Source organism: Simochromis diagramma, unplaced genomic scaffold (assembly GCF_900408965.1).
Source record: "Simochromis diagramma unplaced genomic scaffold, fSimDia1.1 OVJJ01000816.1, whole genome shotgun sequence".
Taxonomy (NCBI): domain Eukaryota; kingdom Metazoa; phylum Chordata; class Actinopteri; order Cichliformes; family Cichlidae; genus Simochromis; species Simochromis diagramma.
In genome coordinates, this window is record NW_024386908.1 from 8,451,470 (window position 1) to 8,471,973 (window position 20,504).

The 20,504-nt window shown below is 40.1% G+C and overlaps 2 protein-coding genes across 6 annotated transcripts in view; one reads left to right on the forward strand and one right to left on the reverse strand.

Annotated features, from left to right (window-relative positions):
- The window catches only part of LOC120735696 (protein PHTF2-like), a 54,469-nt gene extending 51,252 nt beyond the window's left edge, over positions 1-3,217 (forward strand). For all 4 annotated transcript variants that reach the window (XM_040035247.1, XM_040035243.1, XM_040035246.1 and 1 more), the window contains one exon: positions 31-3,217. In XM_040035247.1, the coding sequence (XP_039891181.1) occupies positions 31-51 (21 nt within the window). In that variant the 3' untranslated portion in view covers positions 52-3,217. The remainder of the gene's footprint in view (positions 1-30) is intronic.
- A 1,422-nt stretch (positions 3,218-4,639) lies between these two features.
- adipor2 (adiponectin receptor 2) overlaps positions 4,640-20,504 on the reverse strand; it is a 29,336-nt gene continuing 13,471 nt past the window's right edge. The window contains exons 2-8 of one of the 2 annotated variants that reach the window (XM_040035248.1): positions 19,154-19,504; positions 9,440-9,619; positions 8,537-8,708; positions 7,575-7,761; positions 7,306-7,493; positions 6,652-6,845; positions 4,640-6,567 (exon numbers count right to left, since the gene is read on the reverse strand). In XM_040035248.1, coding sequence (XP_039891182.1) covers positions 6,439-6,567; positions 6,652-6,845; positions 7,306-7,493; positions 7,575-7,761; positions 8,537-8,708; positions 9,440-9,619; positions 19,154-19,240 — 1,137 coding nt within the window. In that variant the 5' untranslated portion in view covers positions 19,241-19,504 and the 3' untranslated portion in view covers positions 4,640-6,438. Of the gene's footprint in view, positions 6,568-6,651; positions 6,846-7,305; positions 7,494-7,574; positions 7,762-8,536; positions 8,709-9,439; positions 9,620-12,869; positions 14,162-19,153; positions 19,505-20,504 lie in introns of those variants that run through there. The other variant, XM_040035249.1, reaches the window with a different exon arrangement.

The window sequence follows — 20,504 nt, forward strand, 5'->3', positions numbered from 1 at the left end:
TGACGTGTGTTCGTTTGTTCCCGTTCACAGCTGTGGAAGATCAAATCATGACAGTGGACTGAGAAACGGCGTCAACACTTCACTCTCACTGACTGGCTGAACGCTCGTCCGACTGGCCCGACCCACCGAGAGACCGAGCCTCAGCCTCGACATATCAGAGTGCTTTGACCTTCAACGTTTCCACTTTGTGCAATTCACAGACTATTTATTTACCCATTCAGTGTTTATACCTAGGCTTTATTTGAATTCTAGTTTCTTTCATGTTTTTGTGTTTTGTGACACAAAGTTCGGTTTTTACCTGTCAACAAAAGTGTTATGAGTGTTTCCCCTAGGTTACCGCTTTGGAGGGGAGACTTCTCGCTTGTTTGTTTTTTTCCTCCCCCCTGCTCTAAAGCAAATCTCCCCTGTCGTTTTAGACGGATCAAGACTTGTTGGGATGCTTTTTGCATTTACACACATGAAGTTGGCTTCAACAGGAGTAACGTTATCTTCACTTCACAAACAAAAACACAGTAGTGTGCTTTTTTTCCCCCTCCCCCACATTTTTTTTTTTTTTTTTTTTTCCTCTTGCCCCCCCGAGTTGTTGGTAGGGGGAACACTGTGTGAACATAAATTATTATTAAGTGATGGTTGAGGTTCTCAGCTCGATCTGCAGCTTTTCATTTTAACTCATTTGCAGGCAAAAATATTTTATTGTATTTTTTCCTTTTTTTTTTTTTTTTTTTTTTTTGCTTAAACTGAATGTTATTTATATGTTGAGTTTCAAAACAAAACAGATTTTAAAAAAGCAAACGTTAGTCCAGTGGTTTTATTCAAACAAACTGAGTTCGTCAAACATTTTTTAAATTTTATTACAAACAAACACTGAAGGTGTAACATGTTCTTTAAGATAAATGCTCCACACGGACACCTTTAGATCAAGCTGCTAACTGGTTTGGTTAAAAACATTGCTGGTGTCTTGCACCTGTTCACACTCAGGCCACATGCAAATATCTCTTAAGGGAAGTTGACAGTTCCATTCTCCAGGTATTTAAAAGCAAAACAAAACTAGAGAGCAGATGACATTTACCAAAACCAAAAGGGAGAAAAGCGACACGGCCGCAGACGTGTGAACAGAAAGAAGACTGAACATGTCTACAGTTATTCTTCACTATTAGACGGCGTGACCTGAAGCAAGACCTCTTTCAATTTTTGCTCCAGTTTAATATTACGAGCCGCATCAGTGGTTTCAGGAGCATTTCCAGCAGTACGCGAGTAGATGGTAACACTTCCCTCAGAGAGCTGACACAGCATCTACTGTGTCCATTAAATTTGCAGGTGAACTGGTTTCAAACGGCTCGACGGTGTCACCTGTCAGCTTTCTTTGTTCAGAACACATGCAAAGCCACGTGTGCTTTGTTTCCCAAAGGGCCACATGAGAAACACTGTCGTGGAGGGCTGCACCAATAAGCTGAACTCAAGTCTGCTCAATATTTTCTCTCTTTAAGCTGCAACTGATAAGAGTAGATGTTACAATTAGGCAATAAAAATGTGAAGTGGGGATAGAAAGGCCAACATTTTATTGTTGTTTGATTTCAACATTCCCCAAAACTGAAAATAAGTCTAAAGTTAAACAAAGTGCTACTTTGCTGGTAGTTTAATGGAGCTTTTCAGTTCTTGTTTCTTGTTCAGTGAGAGAGATCCAGTCTGTTTTGGGCCTAAACAAGTGCATTAAAGTCAGATTCAGTATCTGATATTTATTTATTTTAACACTTTGCCCAGACTGAGCCACCTGGCAGCTGTGTGGTAGCTATGTCACCATCTTCAGTCTCACGCTCCTCTGAAAGTAGAACAAACCATTTTAGTTGCAACATCAACAAAAATTAACTCTGACAGAAATACCACTTTCAGGTCTGGGTTCATTTCAGTCATTTAATGTTGCATCTGCTTTTAGAGTACGACAGCAGTTGTAAAACCATCAGTTCGAGCCTATCCAAGCATGCGTTGCTGCCCCATTTTTCTAATATGTTTTCCTTCCGTTCTTTTACGGACAAATTAGTCTCATAGACAGACTAGTCTGTTTATGAGACTATGAGACGACACGTCTCATCCAGGGGCAAAGAGGAAAAGTCAAATCTGTCCACTTTGTTTTTCCAACCGAAGCTCTAGACTTCCTGCAGTGTCCTCAGTCCATCTTATTACGGTTCAGCTAGAGAGGGGCACATTCTCCACCAAACATTGACTCTTATTGTTTACTTTTTTTTTTTTTTGGCGATATCTCACAAAATCGCAACGCTGGTCTTGACTGCTCTCTCCCTGGATGTGTCGATTTGTAAAAAGTCAAGTTCTTGTATTTCTCTTTATGATTAGTCTTGTAATAGCAATTCAAACATACCAAATGACCACACAGCTTTACCTCTGACTTAAGTTCATATTTAGACAATGATAAATAGCCACATCTCATAAAACATAATTTTATTACGACTGTATTTAGTTGCACACACATGAGTAAAAAAATGTTTTAATTATCATGGGCCACCAATGGTCAGATAATGCCCACATCTGCTCTAATGTATCTTCAACCCGCTAACGTGTCGATTAACAACGGCCAGTAGATGCATCAATTCATCTCTAAGTTGAGGAAAGCTTACCTTGGGCCCCACCACTAGCTGCTTCCTGTGGCTAGTGGATGCCCTTTAAATACACAGATGACTGGACCGACAAAGATTTTTGGTGAATCTCAGACTGAAGTTTTAATGTTAAAATGTGAACTGATAACTGCAACTTCTCTGGATACTTCATATAACAGCATAAAAATAGGTTGCCAAAATGTAATGTGTCCAACAGCTCGTTAAGCAGCGCACCTGCATAGCAGATGGTTTCATTATCAACTCCCAGTCCCAGATCAAACAGTTTCAGCTGTCCTAGCATGAAGAAGACAATCCCCAAAAAGCAAAATGTTGGATAAATGAAACGGAAACTCGTACTGGAGATCTCTGCCTCTCCCTTCACTCCACCAGGTCAAATCTCAATTAGAAGTTCATTCAGATAATAAAACTGAACCCTAAATAAAGGTGATCACAATCAACTCAGATATTTTATAAACTGACTGGACTTCACATAAAATGCTGTTGAACGCTCGGAGCTCCTTTAGACGTTGGTGTACACGACACTTCAGTGAAGTCTTTCTTGTGTCTGAGTGTGAACAAAGACATGCACTTTAAAAACACGTTCTCAATGGAAGAAAAGTTACTTTGTATCAACAATATTTTTTACATCACTCTGTGTGATACAGTTTGTGTGTGTCTGGTGTTATAGCGAATGCTAGTTCAGCGTGTGTACTGATGATTTGTGTGAATTCAATCCGAAACGGTACGTGAAGTAATGATGCCCACGGAAAAGAAACAAATGGTTGCCTCGGTTCACTGGAACAAGCTTCATTCATAAAAATGCGAGCATAATCATCTTCAGTGTGTTTGAGGAGGAAGACCAAAGTGCTTTTAATTTAACTGTATTTGTTTGTCTCTGCTGGTTAAAGAATGTATTTATAGCGTTCTGGTTTTAAGAATATTTCCTTTTTGTTCTCTTATCATTTATTTGTACAGGATGTTTGTTCCTCACCTCTTTAGAAAAGGCATGCTCGACTGTTTTTGTTTTTTAGCAACGAGACTTTTGAATCACGTATATGAGAGTGAATCTGAGGAAAGGACTGTGTTATGATGCTGTTTTCCAAAAGTCTAAATATTTACTGTTTTTTCTTGTGAACTGGTCTTTCAATAAGATCTGTTTTTATATGAATAATTAAAAAAAATGGATGTTAAATCCTTTATTCTTTTGTTGTTTAACTGTTTGTGTTATCCTTTTCCTTCAGTTGTTTAAATATTTATAGTTGCACTTGATCAACTGCTTCTTACGGCAAAAATATCTAATCAATCAACAGATCAGTCATCTCTGAATGTTTCCAGACTTAAAGAAATTACAAGGAAAAAAAACTGCCTAAGAGTTCAGACGGTGTTGAAGAATAAAGGTGCTCATACCAAATATTCACCTTCAAGCTTGTCAATTCCATTTTTGCCTTAATGTTGCCATGTATGTGTGCACATTTCAAGAAATCACAGCACCCATTTCCTATTTTCCTAACAAAATATAGAGAAATGATGGATCCATCAAGACTTTTGCACTTTTATACTTAAAACGCATTTTAAACACACATTAAATTTAAAAAATAAGGAAAATTATCAATAAGAAAAAATTTGCAACTGCAGGTTTTCTGTCTGAGCAAGCTGGATAGCATAGTGGTGAGACTACACGCCTCTGGAGACGGTGTCTCAAGTTCAATTCCCACATGCTGGCATCTCTATCCAGTAAGGTGTCAGCAAAGCCTGCATCAGGTGATAGGACGTTGTTGAATGCCACTACACAAGGAACCCCAGAGGAGAGGGTTACATGAGCAGTTACTTTGTATTGACATGTATGGAATCTTTCATACCCAACACCCAAGTGTGGGTAGAAGAAGGATTGTAAATCATCTACAACCTAATATTTTAAAACTTCGAACTCAGCTGCAGCTTAAGTAAAGTGTTAACTAACACAGAAAACAAGGAGGTTATGTGATGTGATCTCAGTGTTGTGTATATAATAACACTTCCAAGACAAAGTGACTGCTTCAAAAACCTTTTTATTAGAACAATACAGCAGATATAAAGGTCTATTGCAATCAAACACCACCAGAGCGAACTGTGTGCTTCAGACAGTATGCCCTCCCCGAGAGAAATAATTTAATATAAACTAGAGAAAAGAAAAAGAAACAGAAAAAAAAAATGGAGATGAAAACAAAAAATTCTTCTTGCGATGCAAAGACGATCGATCAACTTTCATTTTACTTGCACACCTAAAAAGTTTACACATCCCCAGAAACACAAGCTCAGAAGTGTTTTATTGTGCAAGTTGTAAGATTTTGGTATAAACTTGAAAGTTCATCTCGTGTTAATTAATCATGAGCCCTTTAAGTCGGAACGTTTGGAGGGAGGAACGTTTTGGCCCTCGCCAAACGAAACGAAACAACGAAGCAAACAAAAGAAAAGAAACACGTAAAATTAAAGCTTGAAATGCAAGAACAGCAGTGAACAAATGAAAATGCAATCCAAAAAAAAAAGAAAGAAAGAAAGAAAATTGTTTTAATTTTAGTTTTAAATATTTGTGGTCTGTGGACATGAATCTCATCAAGAATCATGTAGGAGGAGCAGAAACTAATGATTCCAGTTTTACCTAATTCTGGGGCCGTGTTTACAAAAATATTGTGAAAAGTATCATTTATGTGTTTTAATAAATCATTTAAGGAAATATTAGAAAAAATAAACATATAGTGGTGGAGCAAAAATAAGCTTTAGGTTGAATTCAATCAGAGAAAGAAGATGCTACATATTTAGATAACTCATAAATATATAATCATAGTTTTTGATGTTAAGACGAAATCTGTGTTGCTCACCGTTTGTAAGGTTTTCACGCCTGTAAGTGACTCCCGTGTCGCCACTGGAGACGGTGTACTATGTTTTGATAGGATTTGGATGTTGTGCCAATAAATTTTCTCTAAAACCTCCCCCACCTCGTGTCCTTACACAAAAAAAAAAGTTACTTGAAGCGCCTCCCACCGAACACTGGAACAAGTGTAGAATTGACACCTCTCCCCCTCGGCTCTAATTGGTTTACCATCTATCATATTTATTCTTGCCATCATTTTTTGTCATTTTTTAAATATATATTTCTTACAAATCTATAACCCAAAGTTTAGAAATCTTATTTACATGGAAAAGTTGTTATTTTTGTTTGGTTTTTGTTGTTTTTTAAATTTTAAAAGTGACTATTAACCCTTTTGTCCGCATTTGCAAAGCTTCACAATGAGAGAAAGAATCAATTTTGCACTCAATTCTTCTTTTCCCCCCCATACTTTCATTTGTTTGCATCCTCTAAAGAGGCAACTTGGAAAACAGCATTCAGCAAAAAAGAAAAAAAAAGTAGTAAAAAAAAAAAAAACCAAAACAAAAAAAAAAATGTTTGGTTTTTTTTTCCTTTTTAAAGCATGAATCACGCTTCTGCTGGAAACCAAACCATTAATCCAAGAAGAGAACGTAGGGAGGTTTGAATGTCTGGTATCCTCCCGGACAAAAGGATTACTTCCTGGAAAGAGTCTCAGAAACTGCTTTTATAAAACACGCTGTCACAGAAGTGGTTTTATAGTCAAAGCAAACGGAGCCAGAGGAAATGGGGACAGACAGGCAGACAGAGTTGGATTTAATCGCGTCCTATGAGAAGGACAAGCCACTTCGGTCTTCAGTTTGGGGGTGAAGTGAGTGTGTATGTGTCTGTTCGTGTATATCTGTGGATGTAAGAACCGGTGCCTGACACGGTTTTCACTGTGTCAGTAAATGATGAAAGGGTCAGTGTATGTTTGTATGTGTGTTAGAGATTGCCATCCTCAGTGCAGCCTCCTCCTGCCGTGAAGCGAAACTCCTGCAGGTTGGAGACGCCGTGGAAGTGAACGAAAGCCCCGGCGACCACCAAGATGTGGAACAACTGATGGGAGTGAAACTGCGGAGGGAACAGCAGGACATAAGAATCACGGTGAAGAGTTTCTAATCCAAACATGTTTCCTTACCGGCGACAGACACTCACCCAGATGTCACACTTGCCGGGGAAGAACCTCTCGGGGATTCGGGCGGCGTACAGACAGGCTCCGGTGATGTAGAGCGTGGCCATGAGGAACAGCCAGCCCATCTGGCCAATGGTGGTCGCCTTGATCAGACCCTCACTGATGACAAAGTGCAGGGTGGGAACCACGCCACTCAGACCAAGGCCCACAAACACGCCTGAACAAAGAATGGACACAAAGTGAATACACGAGTGAGCAGATATAGCAAGGGCCGCTTTAAGAACATCGACTGTCAACCAACTTAAACCTGTAATAACAGATTTTTTGACTCATGGATTATTAGATTAGACAACCAAGCAAGTAACACCAATCTTAATTTTTTTACTGAAAAGATTTTAACCGGTGTTGAGTTTGATCTCTATGGGTAATCCAGCTTCCTTAGCTACAACAGCTGCCATAGCCTCCAGCTGCCCCTAATTTTAAATTAAAATGCTTTTATATATTTTTAAATATTTTTACACCAAATCAATCAGGGTTACGTTGAGGCAAAACTTAGTGCCACACCTTAGCAGCGAAATATGCAGTTTATGGACCAAATATGGTGTCCTCTATTGTAAATAACAGGCCTGAAGCCACATGACCACAAACCCAACCCATCCTCACTTATCCCAATCTACCTGCTCTGACTCCTCTGTACTGCGGAGTGGCAAAGAAGTCGCACTGTGATACGGTGATGGCAGCCAGTCCTAGTACACAGACCACTATCAGGTAGATGAAGCAGGGCTGAGGGGAGCAGTAGAAGGAATAATACAACCAGGGGACGAAGGAGCCCATGATCAGGAAGGCGATCCCACTGTAGTCCAACCTGGAGACACAACAACATCGTGAGCTTACTGCTGAAGAAAAGACTTCACCAAAACAGCATGAAGACTGAGACATTTCTTACTTGGAGAAGACTCTGGACACGCCCTCAGAGTGGCAGTAGACTGTGTGGAAGAGCCAGGAGAATGAAAGGCAGAGGATGGCTCCCAGGAAAAACATCCCGATCACCACCTTCTCTTGGACCGGAGCCACAAAAGACATGTTGGGTCTGAACATGTACATCAGGCCCAGACAGAGGAAAAACAAACAGCCTGCAGAGAGATGAGATGACGGGGTAAGATGGATATCAGTGATATTAAAATGAAAAAGTATCAGGACTCACAATTTCTCCACTACAATGACGCCGAGGTGCACACTCTCACACGCCACAAGGTGGCAGCAGAGAGAAGAACAAAACTTGTTTATAGAGGTGTAGAAGGAAGGATAAAATAAAGAGTTTTAAAAACCTGGGATCAACTACAACTCTTCCACTCAAGCAGAAAAATAACACACTGGATTTCCTGGACCCGTCTACTGACGGCAGCCGCTTGGCTTTCGACACACACGTTTTTATGCAACGTAACAAGTTAGCAGGTTTGCACAAGGTTCTCTGTTACCTAATGAAGTCTGGATAAATATGCAGATTAGCTGAAGAATAAAATAAGGAGTGGAGTAATACATTTCAGAAATACACACAGGAAAAAACAATCCCACTCCTGTAATTTCCAGCCGTTAACCCTAATCCTGTTCTCGTGGTGTGTGTGCATGTGTGCGTGTGTTCATGTGTGTGCATGTGTGTGCGTGTGTTCTCCAATACATCTGCCATCTCATCATGCCTCAACATTTTTGCAGAGACAATTTAAGATTAGGATTAAAGCTTAAAATGAAGAATACAGAAAGTTAAAGATGCACAAAAGTATTGAGTTTTAGAAAACTCTCTCAGTGTGTGTGTGTGTGTGTGTGTGTGTGTGTGTGTGTGTGTGTGTGTGTGTGTGTGTGTGTGTGTGTGTGTGCGCGCGTGTGCGTGCGTGTGTGTGTCTGTCTTACCTAGCAGGTGTGTCCAGATGTTTCCCGTCTCTGTGTGGATTCTAAAGATGCTCTTGAAGCAGGCGCGAAACGAAGGCATGGGAGGCCTGTGGCCGTGAAGCAGGAAGTCGTTGTCCTTCAGCCAATCGGGGAGTACATCGTGAGGAATGACGCGCCACCGACCCTCCCACATCTGATTGGTTAATAAGGGAAAAAGAGGAAACATCTACATCATGATCTGGTATGAATGGAAAACTGCTGCAGTTTACTGGACTGGAGTGCAGATCAGGAGTGTCAAATGACAACTATTATGTAAATAAATATACTGACTCCACCAATTTACATACAGCTATTTTTAGTTACAGGACACTCGTCCAGGCTGTGCTGTTTCAAAAGCACACACTCTAATTCTTATAGTCGCGTGATTATTTTTATTTCGACACAGTGACGCGTCTTTACATCACAGTGTCGTAACTGTTTGCATCTGTATCAAGAACCACATCTGAAGAGCTTCCTGCGGGGTAACAGTGCTGGCCTTTTTTAGCTTTATGCTCTTAAACTGCACTTTAAAATTACTGAACTCTTTTTTTTTTTTTTTTAACTCTCCGTCTTTTGAAACACATTCTGTATAAGCGATAAAAAAAACAAACAACTAAGCAAACACAGAACTCTACCGTAGCTGTTTTTATGGGTTTATTGCTGTCGTTTACTATGTGGCTTTATTGAGTGTTGTTATAAAACCTCCTCAGTAAAGCAAACATACCCCAAGGGAGGAGTACCTAATTTAGTGGGCGGTGGAATTAAAAGGTGGAGCGCTCCCTAACAATCTTTTCAGATAAGTTAAGACGAGTTAAGACGAAGGTCTGAAGTGTGTTTGTGAGTGTGGGGGGGTTGGGTTGTTTTTTTTTGTTTTGTTTTTTTCACCTTGTGTACAAACTCCTCCATCCTCTCCATGGCGTGGTGTGCTTGCAGGAGTGGAGTCATTCCCATGAAGCCTTCATCACCGTTCCTCTCATCCTCCTCCTCCTCCTCCGTTTCCTCCTCTTTTCTTCCTCTGTCATCCTCTTCGCTTACCCTTTTCTTGTCGTCGCACTCTGGGACGCTCTGCAAAGAAACACACACACACACACACTTAGTCGAAGAGGACCAGCTGTTTTCTGACACCTTTACCATGAACCTGCTCTGGCTGCATGCTACCCAGTTCAAACATGTGGGAGCTATCATCGATCTAAGCTTGTGCAATCCTCCTCTCACGTGCAAATTACATTCAACATGAGTGACAAGACTCATCATGGATCCTTTCTTAAACCTACTGCTGACCAGTGACTGGAAGAGCACACACTGTACAATGTGATCATACACTGAGGATATTTAAGACCACTTTCATCTGAAGCTAACTGTAGCAAATTAGAGTGTTTGTTTTTTTGTTTTTTTACCAGTGAACAGCTTTTTAATTAAATATTTTAAGTTTCTTATTTTCTAAAAGTTGTAACTCTCCTTTAGTTGTCTTGTTCAAATCTTATATACATGAGTGGCTTCATGTGCAACACTTCAGTCAATGTCAAACTCATAACTGTGTTTAAATGTGCTATGTTAAAAAACAAAACAAAAAAAAAAACTATTTTTTTTTTTTAATATAGCACCTTTTGTGCAAGTATTGCAGTTCAAGGTATATAATTATTAATATATAATAAAATATTGTAGTGGTAAGTAAAAATCCAGATGAATAAACCAGCAATAAAAGCTAATATTAGTTCAAACAAAGTAAATAAAAACAGGGTTTCGACACTTCCAGCTGCTCTCAGACTCAAACAGCTGAAAGCCGCCTTGCAGATTTGTGCCCGTGCAGCTGAGGCGCCGCGCTGATTCATACGCTGTCAGCACGCGAGACAAGTCTACTGAAGCAAGACGATGAAGTGTATAAAAATAAGCCAAAATGTAAAATAAACTGACCTCCCTTTAATCTACTTCACTATTCAAACCAGGAAACGTAACAACTTATTTACATTCATAAATTTACAACTCGAGAATTGAGCTCCATCGTTTTTCTTTTCGTTCTACCTTTAACGCTGTTACTGACAACTCCTCAGACAGTCCGTGCAAAGCTTTTAAACTGTCCCATATCCCAGCAAGTGGTGCACAAAAACTATAAGAGAATACGCGCATGCAAAAATACACATTTTATCATCCCTATCTGACTGCATGCACAAACAAATCAGATTAACAAAACTGTAAAAGGAAGAAAATTAAAGCTATTGTGTAAAGAAAACAAAGCCATTTTATTATTAAATCGCTGCAGTCCCTGTTTGTCTGAGCTATCATTTATAAATAGAGGCTTAAACAGACAGTGTGAATTCAATCCAACACAATAGCTGTCACCGCTGGGTAGTCTGTGGCAGAATTAATATGGCTAGCGCTTTGTGATAAATACACAGTCATTCATCATTACTGACACGCAAACAAACAGTCGCACACAGTTAAGCGCTCGCCGACACACCGATGATGTGTGCGGATTCAGGTGGGAAAGCTGATAAGTATTAAGGCCACACATGCATCAAAACACATACACTGATGATTATTGTTATTTTTTATTCCTCTTAACAAGCCACAGATTTATTTATGTTTAATAGAAGATGATTAGAAATGGCATCCCTCTTGTTCTTTTCAATACTCCAGAGGAGCAGGAAAAGGCCAAGTGAGGAAATTAGGGAAAAAGTGGCGAGACAGAGAGGGACACGAGAACAAGTGGGTTGCAGAAAGAGGGAGAATGAGAGTCCCGTTTTATATATAATGCATGACTAACCCCGTTTTTAAAGACCCACCAGCAAAATACACTGCAACAGCAAGGTCTCTGCTCGTGCACGTGTGCCTACTGACCATGACATGCCGTTTAGGAACTGAAAGTGAACGTCTCCGAAGTTTATTTTTCCTTGAATCTGTGTGCACACGGTGTTTAACCACACATGAGAACAAATCAGAGGCCGCAAAAATGCAAGGAAGGGACAAAAGCTTCCATCACACTTGAGGGCAATATTTTCATGAATCTGCTGTTTCACCTAACGGTGATTCTCGGTGTACTTATGTGCAAAGGACCTAGTGCACTATGTCAGCAGAGGGTATCTGGGTGACTGCCAAACAATCACGTGCGCCCTCCGGTCTTTGCATCTCTCATGGATAATCTCTCATGTGTGTCCATGCATGCAAGTAATACAGGTGTGGCCTTAACTTCAGGTGCTGCCAGTCTGGTTGTGGATTGTGAGATTCTTGAGTAACTCTGTGTGTGCACACGTGTCTGTGCACAGCAGGAACAACAGCATGTCCTCTAAGGTCAGGATTATGCTCGGTTGCAGATGCACAGACGGACGAGTAGCTGTTCTTGCGATATTATATCCTCGTCGGCTTTTGAGACACGTGTGGTGCTCTTCGCTGATGTAGAAAGTGTATGACACATAAGCAGCATAGCATCTACTGCAGTTATCAATACAACTACTGTCATCTCATGACCCGACTAAAATCCCCGATTAGTTTTGGATGCAAAGCGCACAGTTTATTTATAATTTATCCTAGCAACAAGCTACTCGCCTAACCTGTCTTGCTGTAATTTCAGTCCACGTGAATATCAGAATAAAATTATGCTAACATCATGTGAAAACAAGACTGAATCTTGTGGCTGAGTTTTATCAACAAAACTTCACCAAACAATCACTATGTACGACAACGCTGAAGCTCTGAAGTAACGCCTGCACATAACACCGTGGGACATAATCTGTTAGTGTGTTTGTCAGAAAAATAGTGATTTAGTACAATTGACCTCATTTTTAACACTTTTTTTTTTAATTTTTTTTTTTTCTTAAATAAACCAAAATTAGCCTCTTGAAAAATAATCAGAAATGAAAACTGCAAGTTGCAGACCAAGTATGTTAAGACATTAGCAGGTAAAAAGTTCTATGATGTGCATGAGTGGAATAGTATTCAAGTATATGGCCACCAGCTAAAAATAATAGGACATGCACTGTGACAAGTCACAGTCACATACTTGCTTTATAAAACATGCCTTGTTCACCTAGTCACACCCATTAATACAAGCACTTTTTCTATGCTCTAGTGCTTTCTATCCAACATCCACACATTCACACTTCGATGGATGCATTAGAGCAACTTGGGTTACTATCTTGCCCAAGGATATTCTGCATACAGACTGGAGCAGCCAGAGATCAAACCACGAACCTTCCGATTAGTAGACAACCTGCTCTCCTGCTCTGAGCTACAGTATGCTAGCTTAGTAAACTTTTTTCCCCCTACACAAAAGGTTTGATTACAAATAATAAATGACTGAAAAGGCAGTTTCTGTTACCTGGTGTGAAGCTGACATTTTGGAGGCTGTTTTCACACGACCGTAGACATGTTGTTATTAAAATCTGCAAAAACAGCTGTTAAATCCTGCCAGAGTGCTTTCCTGCTCTGATCGTGAGAAGCGGGTTTAATATGGGTATTCTGTAGCTGGTAGTTAGCAGCTTTCGTCTTTCTCTGCCACGTAAAAGCTGATGAAAGAGGCTGATTGCAAAGAGGAAGCTATGGGTGTCTGCGCATATTCTCAGGAAGAAAAATACAGAGAAACTGAAAATGACCGACTGCCAGTGATGCAGGCACAGAAACTTTTTTTTGCTTTTCTTGTGAAACATCAGTTCATTTGAAATCAGCCACAGTGCTGAGGTTTAGCAGCAGGCGACGCAAATAGCCGAGCTGCCAGCTGCTCAGCTGAAGCTGCTGTAATCAGACCTAAAAACTGAGAGGACAGGAGGAGGTCTGTCACAGCGAAGCAGGACAGTTTTCCTGGAACTCTGGGCTACCCCTCACACACTTGTGCTTACATTCAGAGATAAACACGCCTGTGAAAAAGCCTGAACATGTGACTCAGCTGCATGGTTGTCAACAAGGTATTATGGCAGAGGTTACAGAGTCAGATTTCGCTCTGTATAGGAGAGAGTGCATGTCTACTGATATGATCCCATCTATCCAAAAAGCATTCATTCTTATCTCCGTGAGGTCACCATGCACCAGCTCATCGTGTATGAGTAACAACACAGTCCGGAGGTCAGCGAGGCCCAGATCGTTGCTCGTCTGGCACAGTCACGTGTATTTTGTGTAAACGTGTCACAGTTGGTGTCATGTATAAGCTGAACACTTCTCCTCTCCATTTTTTGGGGGGTGGAAAACAAATTCCCGAAGGACAGTTGGGAGCCTCTTCCCAAACACTGAATTAAAAAGAATTGATAGCATGTTCAACTTGCAGCCCAAAGCTGAAACGGACTTATTCATATGGCTCATTCTTCCTGCCCAACAGTCCAAAACTCAAAGATTAGCCGGAAACAGCAAACACAGTGTTCACATTTGCAAAGCTAAGCCTGGTACATGTGTTTACTGAAAATAGAAATACCACAAATATACATTTTTTTTTTCTTATCTCATATTGTAGCAAAATGCATCTGTGTCTGACACACAAGGTAAATAACCTTATCAGTGCAGTGCAGGCACGCTGAGTTTCAACAGCTTTGTTAAGTGATGGGATGTTTTAATGCCTTAAGTCAGTGGTTCCCAAACTTTCTTTGCTAGGCCCCCCTTTGTTTTATAAGAAAAATGTTCGCGCCCCCCCCCTCCTTCTGACGCACGCACGCAAACACATCCTCCAGCCACACACACCCATATTTTGCTCCATTGCGGTTTCTTTCACACCTCAAACATTTAGTAAACAATTAAGCAAATACAAGTAATCTGCAATAAATTACAGGTAGTAATAAAATACTCTACTAACTCTTTTACGCTACGTCCGCACCTACACGGGCATTTTTGAAAACGCAGCTGTTTCGTCCACTTGTAAACGGCGTTTCGAATCACCGAAAACTGAGATTTTTTAAAACTCCTTTTTTACGTTTATGTGTGGACGAGGAATACAGAGTTCGTCACACAACGTCAAAGGTATGTGCCTTTTTTCACGTCACGCTGTGCGCCACGTTATTGTTTACATGAGATGAATTGCAGAATGGCAGATAGAGACAAAATACTGTTAATCTGACTATCTTCAGTTTTTAAACGCTTGCATATACACACGCAGTTACTGTCCCTCCATTTAGAAAGGCAGAGGCGTCACGGTGTGATTATTTTACTGTAGTTGTTTTTTTCCTGTGTAATAATATTCAACATTGCTATCAATACATTTTTCAAAAAATGCCTCTGTGCAAAATGGGTTTGACGACATAAACAGCTGTGGGATACTGTTTGTCGTGATTTGGAGAGCCCAGCGCTGCTCCCGACACAGGGAAAATCAATTATGCAGGGGAGACCTACCTTGGCACTTGTGCAGGTGAAACCAAAGGGAAGATATGCTTCACACTTTTTAACGTGGCAGTAGTTTAAGAGTGAAATAAAAAGGTTATATATTCTGTTGTGATTTCAATTTATCAGTCTGTTATAACATGGCATGATTAAAGTGGGAGTGGTTGTTCATTTTGGATGTGTTACATTTTTTAAAGACTAAACAAAGAGATGAAGGGATTGCACAGTTATTTATTGCAAGAACGTTTGTGAAAATGAATCAAAATGTGCTGTATCTGGGATCTTTTAAGATACTGAATAAAACCTAAAAAAGAAAGAACGAAAAATGAATGTCAGAGCATGACAGCAGAAAGACTTGCAACACTTTTCCTCTGAGCATGAGCTAAAAAGTTGGTCTTGGATGATATATAGACACAAGAAGAGGAAATCCCTCAAGGTATCGGTCTGCTCAAGATTAAATGAGGCGGTTTTTCTTAAAAGTCCCAAAACAGCAATATTGCCCAATGCCTCACACGCTCACACACACACAAAAAAAGAAACATATATCCAGCTCCCCTCAGGCTCATTAACTACCCTATATGTATACCTGGCTAATGACTTTCTCCTGACTAATGATGGCGCACATGCACTTACACACACCTACATACACATACTGTGTTTGTAATGAATGATCAGCTTCTCTAGCTTGGTCAGGGGTGAGCAAAAGAGGTTCAACATCCTCCAGTGAACTTTAAACTACATGGTCCAACTCTGAGGACCAATGACACAAGAGTTGGAACTTGAACTGGTGTTGGAGGGAAGTGCTCACACTTATACACGCTAACCCTTGCACAGCACAATAGACATGTGACTCACACATGTACAGCTGCTCTCTTGGGGCAGTAAGGGTAAACACACACACACACACACACACACACACACACACACACACACACACACACACACACAGTGCAGTGCTCCAGTGGTCACAAGACAAACTGTTTGTGCAAATGAACGCAAGTCCAGCAACAAAGTCCTAGATTTTTATCAAGCTGTTCACAGTTAAAGACCTTGAAGCAAGTTTTTTTTCCTTGCTTGCTTCACTGGATAAAGAATGGAAGCTCTGAAAGCCTTACCAAGCTGGGAGATTTTTTAAAAGCAGGGGATTTTATTTGCTTTCTTGCTGATATTTTCACAAACAATGCTGGTGGGTTACTTCAAAATAGAAAACCCTCACTGGCCACTTTGTTCAAATACTCAATCAGCCAATCAAATGGCAGCAACTTAAGGCATTTAGGGAAACATTTAGGGAAACTTCGAAATTACATTGTTGGCATTTCAGAAACTGCTGATCAACTGGGATTTATTATCTCTAAGCTTTACAGAAATGGTCTAAAATAGATAAAAACATCCAGTGAACTGAAGTTTCTGTGACAAAATGCCTTATTGATGTCAGAGGTCAGAGAAAAATGGCTACAACCAAAGTATGCAGAAGAAAAGATTCACATCATGGATGTGCAGCCACTGTGATGCTTTCGTGTCAACATGGACCAAAATCTCTGAGCAATGTTTCCAGCATCTGGTTGAATCTGTGTAACAAAGAGTTAAAGTGGATCTGAAGGAAAAAGGAGGCCCAACCTGGCACCGGCAAGGTATAACCAATATACTAACTGGTGACTGTAAGTGCTAATTTGTTCCCCACAATGTTCGAGGGTTTAATGAATAATGACTAAGAAGGATGCTAGAATTACTTAATGACTGTGATTGTGGATGACAGGTACAAGAAAAGGAAGTAAAAAGTGATGTTACATTAACCTGAGATGGATAAAAGTTTAATAAAAAAAAACAAAACAAAACAAAAAAAAACACCCTGACGAAGTGAGGATGTTTGAAGACGTCATTCGTCTGTTGGCATTTTCCTTTTACGTTGTTGTGTGTTCGTGACTGAAAACAAATTCCTTAGCCGTGTCTCATTCAGTGCTGTGTGTACTACATGTGTTATGAGAGTTTGTCATTATTTGTTATCTTCTGATAAACAGCTTTTTTTTATAAAAAACAACAAAAAAACCAAAACGAAACAGAGGACATAATGTTGACTGAGTTTATTGGGTTCTGTGGATATTTTTGTTCCTATGTGAGATATTTTCTTATTCCTACTCAAATTATTTTCCATTATCTCCATTATGAAAAACTTTAAACTGGACTGGACTCATGTAACAGATATTACCACCTTAAATTCTTCAACATCTTAATTACTTTCAGTAAATTAAATGACCTGTAAAAAGACCCATAATTTGACTTTAATGATGTTGTGTTTTTAGCCCTTACAGGCATCTTTCATGACAATCTCTAACTTTTATGTTATTTCTAAAACAGTTATGAGCACCAAATTCCCTATAACACATAGTTCATGCAAAGATAGCAGGCTGATGACTTTGGGATGTGAAACTATTGTTTCAAAATTCGTCTCTGCAACAGAGGGGTGTGACCAGGAAAGCACTCAAATGCCAGAATCCCACAGGGACAAGTTCAAAACTATCAGAAAAACAGAAACGTGTAAATTTTTCTGAACAGGAGATCATCTCCCTACCATAAAATCAAATGTAAATCAAACATATGAAATATATAGGTCACACTGACAAAGAAAAAAAAAAAAAAGTTCCAGTTTCACGGAAAACAGGAAGTGTAATGCCACCCCCAAAACCAAACCGCACATGCACAAACAACACATCTGAGAGAAGCTAACACCTGAGCAAAACACTTAAAAATTCAAATGTGGCCTGTGGGGTGTTAACACAGTGTGTCCCTGCTGACTGGGGCAGGGAGCCCCGATGCTGTCTCAGGTGTCTGTGTTCTGTTACAGCGGGTAAAAAGGCCAAACACAAGCAGACACACAAATACTATTGTGTTTCAGCTCAGTGTCCCACTGCTGATCGTCTTTCACAGCGAACAATAGAACAGCAGCTCCGACTGTATACACACACACGTTCAGTCTGAAAAAGGACAAATGGTGCCTCTGAGGGTGAGTGTCTGGCACATTTGTGTGATAGGTTACCTTCATATGGTGCTAAACACACTGATTTTTGGTAACATTTGCTTTCCTTCCACGAAGACAACTCTATATAGTACTAACAGGCTTATTTCAGGAGCTGTGAGTTTTGGCCTTATTCACTATCCACATTGCTTGAGATTTTAGAGAGGAACCAAAAGTGAACATCAGGCAGTCCCTGAGGCAACCTCATCAAAATGCACTGCTAATTACTACACCCCAGAATGACTCATCATTGAGTCTGAGCAGCCTAGAAGGTGGTGAGGGTGTCAATAATAAGTTGAGGTTGGAAAAGCTGAGGAGGAGGTTCGTGATGAAAACGTGCAAAATTTAATTCTCCAGCAACTCTTTCTAAGCTGCTCAGGTATAGCAGCAGACTGCATTTGAAGTTTTATACGCACAGCTTTGTCAAACTGCTAATGGCATAGATTGTGCTTTTTGTACTGGATATGCTTTATGTAAAATACTTCACAACTTTTCTGTCTCCAGGAAACTTCCCACTGAGAAGAGTGTTAATGTGTTACTTCAACTCATGTTTTATGTACTGTGCTTTATTTGTTTTATTTTTAATGGTTTAATGTTAAATGATTAAAGGATAATTCCCTAACAAAAGCACACTCGCAGAACTAACAACAAAGTAGGTCCAAAATGTTCCTAAACAGTTACTGGCATTTCTAACTTTATAATGCTCATTAATAAAGAAAAGCCTCGCAGCCTTTTTATGTTAAATTAAATATGCCGTTCAATAAACTCCAAAGGACACAAACTGAGGCCAGACTATGACCAAGTGATTAACCCTCAGTGCCAATTGCTGTTTTTAATCGATGTGTGTGGTGTGTGTGCTTCAAATCTACTTTGTATTTATCTACACAAGAGCCCCCAGCGAGTTTGCACTTTGCTAATAAACTGATATAAAATATAAAAGAAAATTGACATTCATTTCTTTAATTAAACTTTAAAAAAATCCTCCAGCTCATGTTTTTTTTATTTTATTATTAGGTCAACAGACTGGTCAGCATCAGTTACACTATATTATACTTTCCTGTTAACAACACCTGTTTATTTATGAACTTGAGGGTGTGTGTTTTGGTGGGATACTTTTACAGTGTAACCAGCTGACCCACATCACGCCTCACCGCTCTGAACCAACCACAGCAAGTGTGTGTGTGTGTGTGTGTGTGTGTGTGTGTGTGTGTGTGTGTGTGTGTGTGTGTGTGTGTGTGTGTGTGTGTGTGTGTGTGTGTGTGTGTGTGTGTGTGCGCGCGTGTGATACTTACCCCACTGTGCGAGGGGCACTCTGCGGTGCTGAGGTGACTGGTTGAAGAACCTGAGGTGGGCAAGTCTGCTTTCTCCCGTGGACTCATGGGACCTGTAGGCGTAGACTCTGTGGTATGTTGTGCTATGAGATTTGAAGTTCTATGTCGCAACACAAATGTTGGGCCCTCGGCCCCACTCTTCTCTCCTCCGTCCAGCTTGAAGTGCTGGACTGGCCTCCAACGAAGACTGAGGTGAACTCAGCGGGCAGCGGACAGACTCGCAGATGTTGATGAAATCTGGTTGGTGAGATGGGTGACCAACCAGGAATCCACTGAGAAGGCGGGCAGGACTGCCACTTGACTTGAAGGAGACTACATTTTTTGAGGAAGACAAAGAAACAAACAGGAAAAACCAAAGTTATTTGTTTATTCTCAAATTTAAATACATAGTCATAACATGTGATCAAAACAAATCTACTTCACAACTGTTAAAATGTCCAGGATCTTTCAAAAGAAACAATTTTTTTCTAAGTGGGGTTTCATTTATTCAAACATAAAATACATTTTGGTGTATTAGAAGTACGGCTGCCAGGATTAGTCGACTAGTCACGATTACGTCGACTATTAAAATCATCGACGACTGATTTAATAGTCGACGCGTCGTTTGAAGCTTTGTAAGATCACAAAAGCCACAGGAATAAGTAGCAGGATTTAAGAGTGTAATAACGGACTGAAACAGAAGATGGCAGCACTGCATGTACAAGGATGCCAGCTGCCGTTAAACCCGGAAGAAGAAGAAGAAGAAGAAGAAGAAGAAGCTGTGTCCCAGAATTCATAGCGCAGCCCAGCTCAGTTTCCAACAATGGCGGCAGCTGGTTAGTTTTAATGTTACTCTTATTATTCTTTCTGGGTCACAAAATACACGTTTAACATATTTTCAGGCGAGAATGTAGCTGTGTAAACCTCAAATATCTGCTCAGTTTATCAAGACACCACATATTTTCAAAAGCGCTCCGACGTTTTCGGAGACGTCTGTTACCCACTAGCTCGATAGCTAGCCGGGGTTACAGGCCCACTAGAGCTGTGAGAACACCGGACTCCCGGCAAATCATTTTCAAACCCACCGCCGTCTTTCGGTACTCAGGTTAAACATGATATATAAGTCACTTAGATAACTTACAAATGTTGTTGTTTGGCTTTTTTCAGTGTTTTATTTGTTCCTGAGTAAATCTGTTTGGCTGAGATTAAAGTTATAGTTTTTACACAGCTGAATAAACATCAAGCAGACAGCTGATTATCAGAAGTGTGAGATGCTGGAGAATTTACTCCGGTGTCCTGTTATATTTTAGATAGCAAGGAGTTTATTAAACTC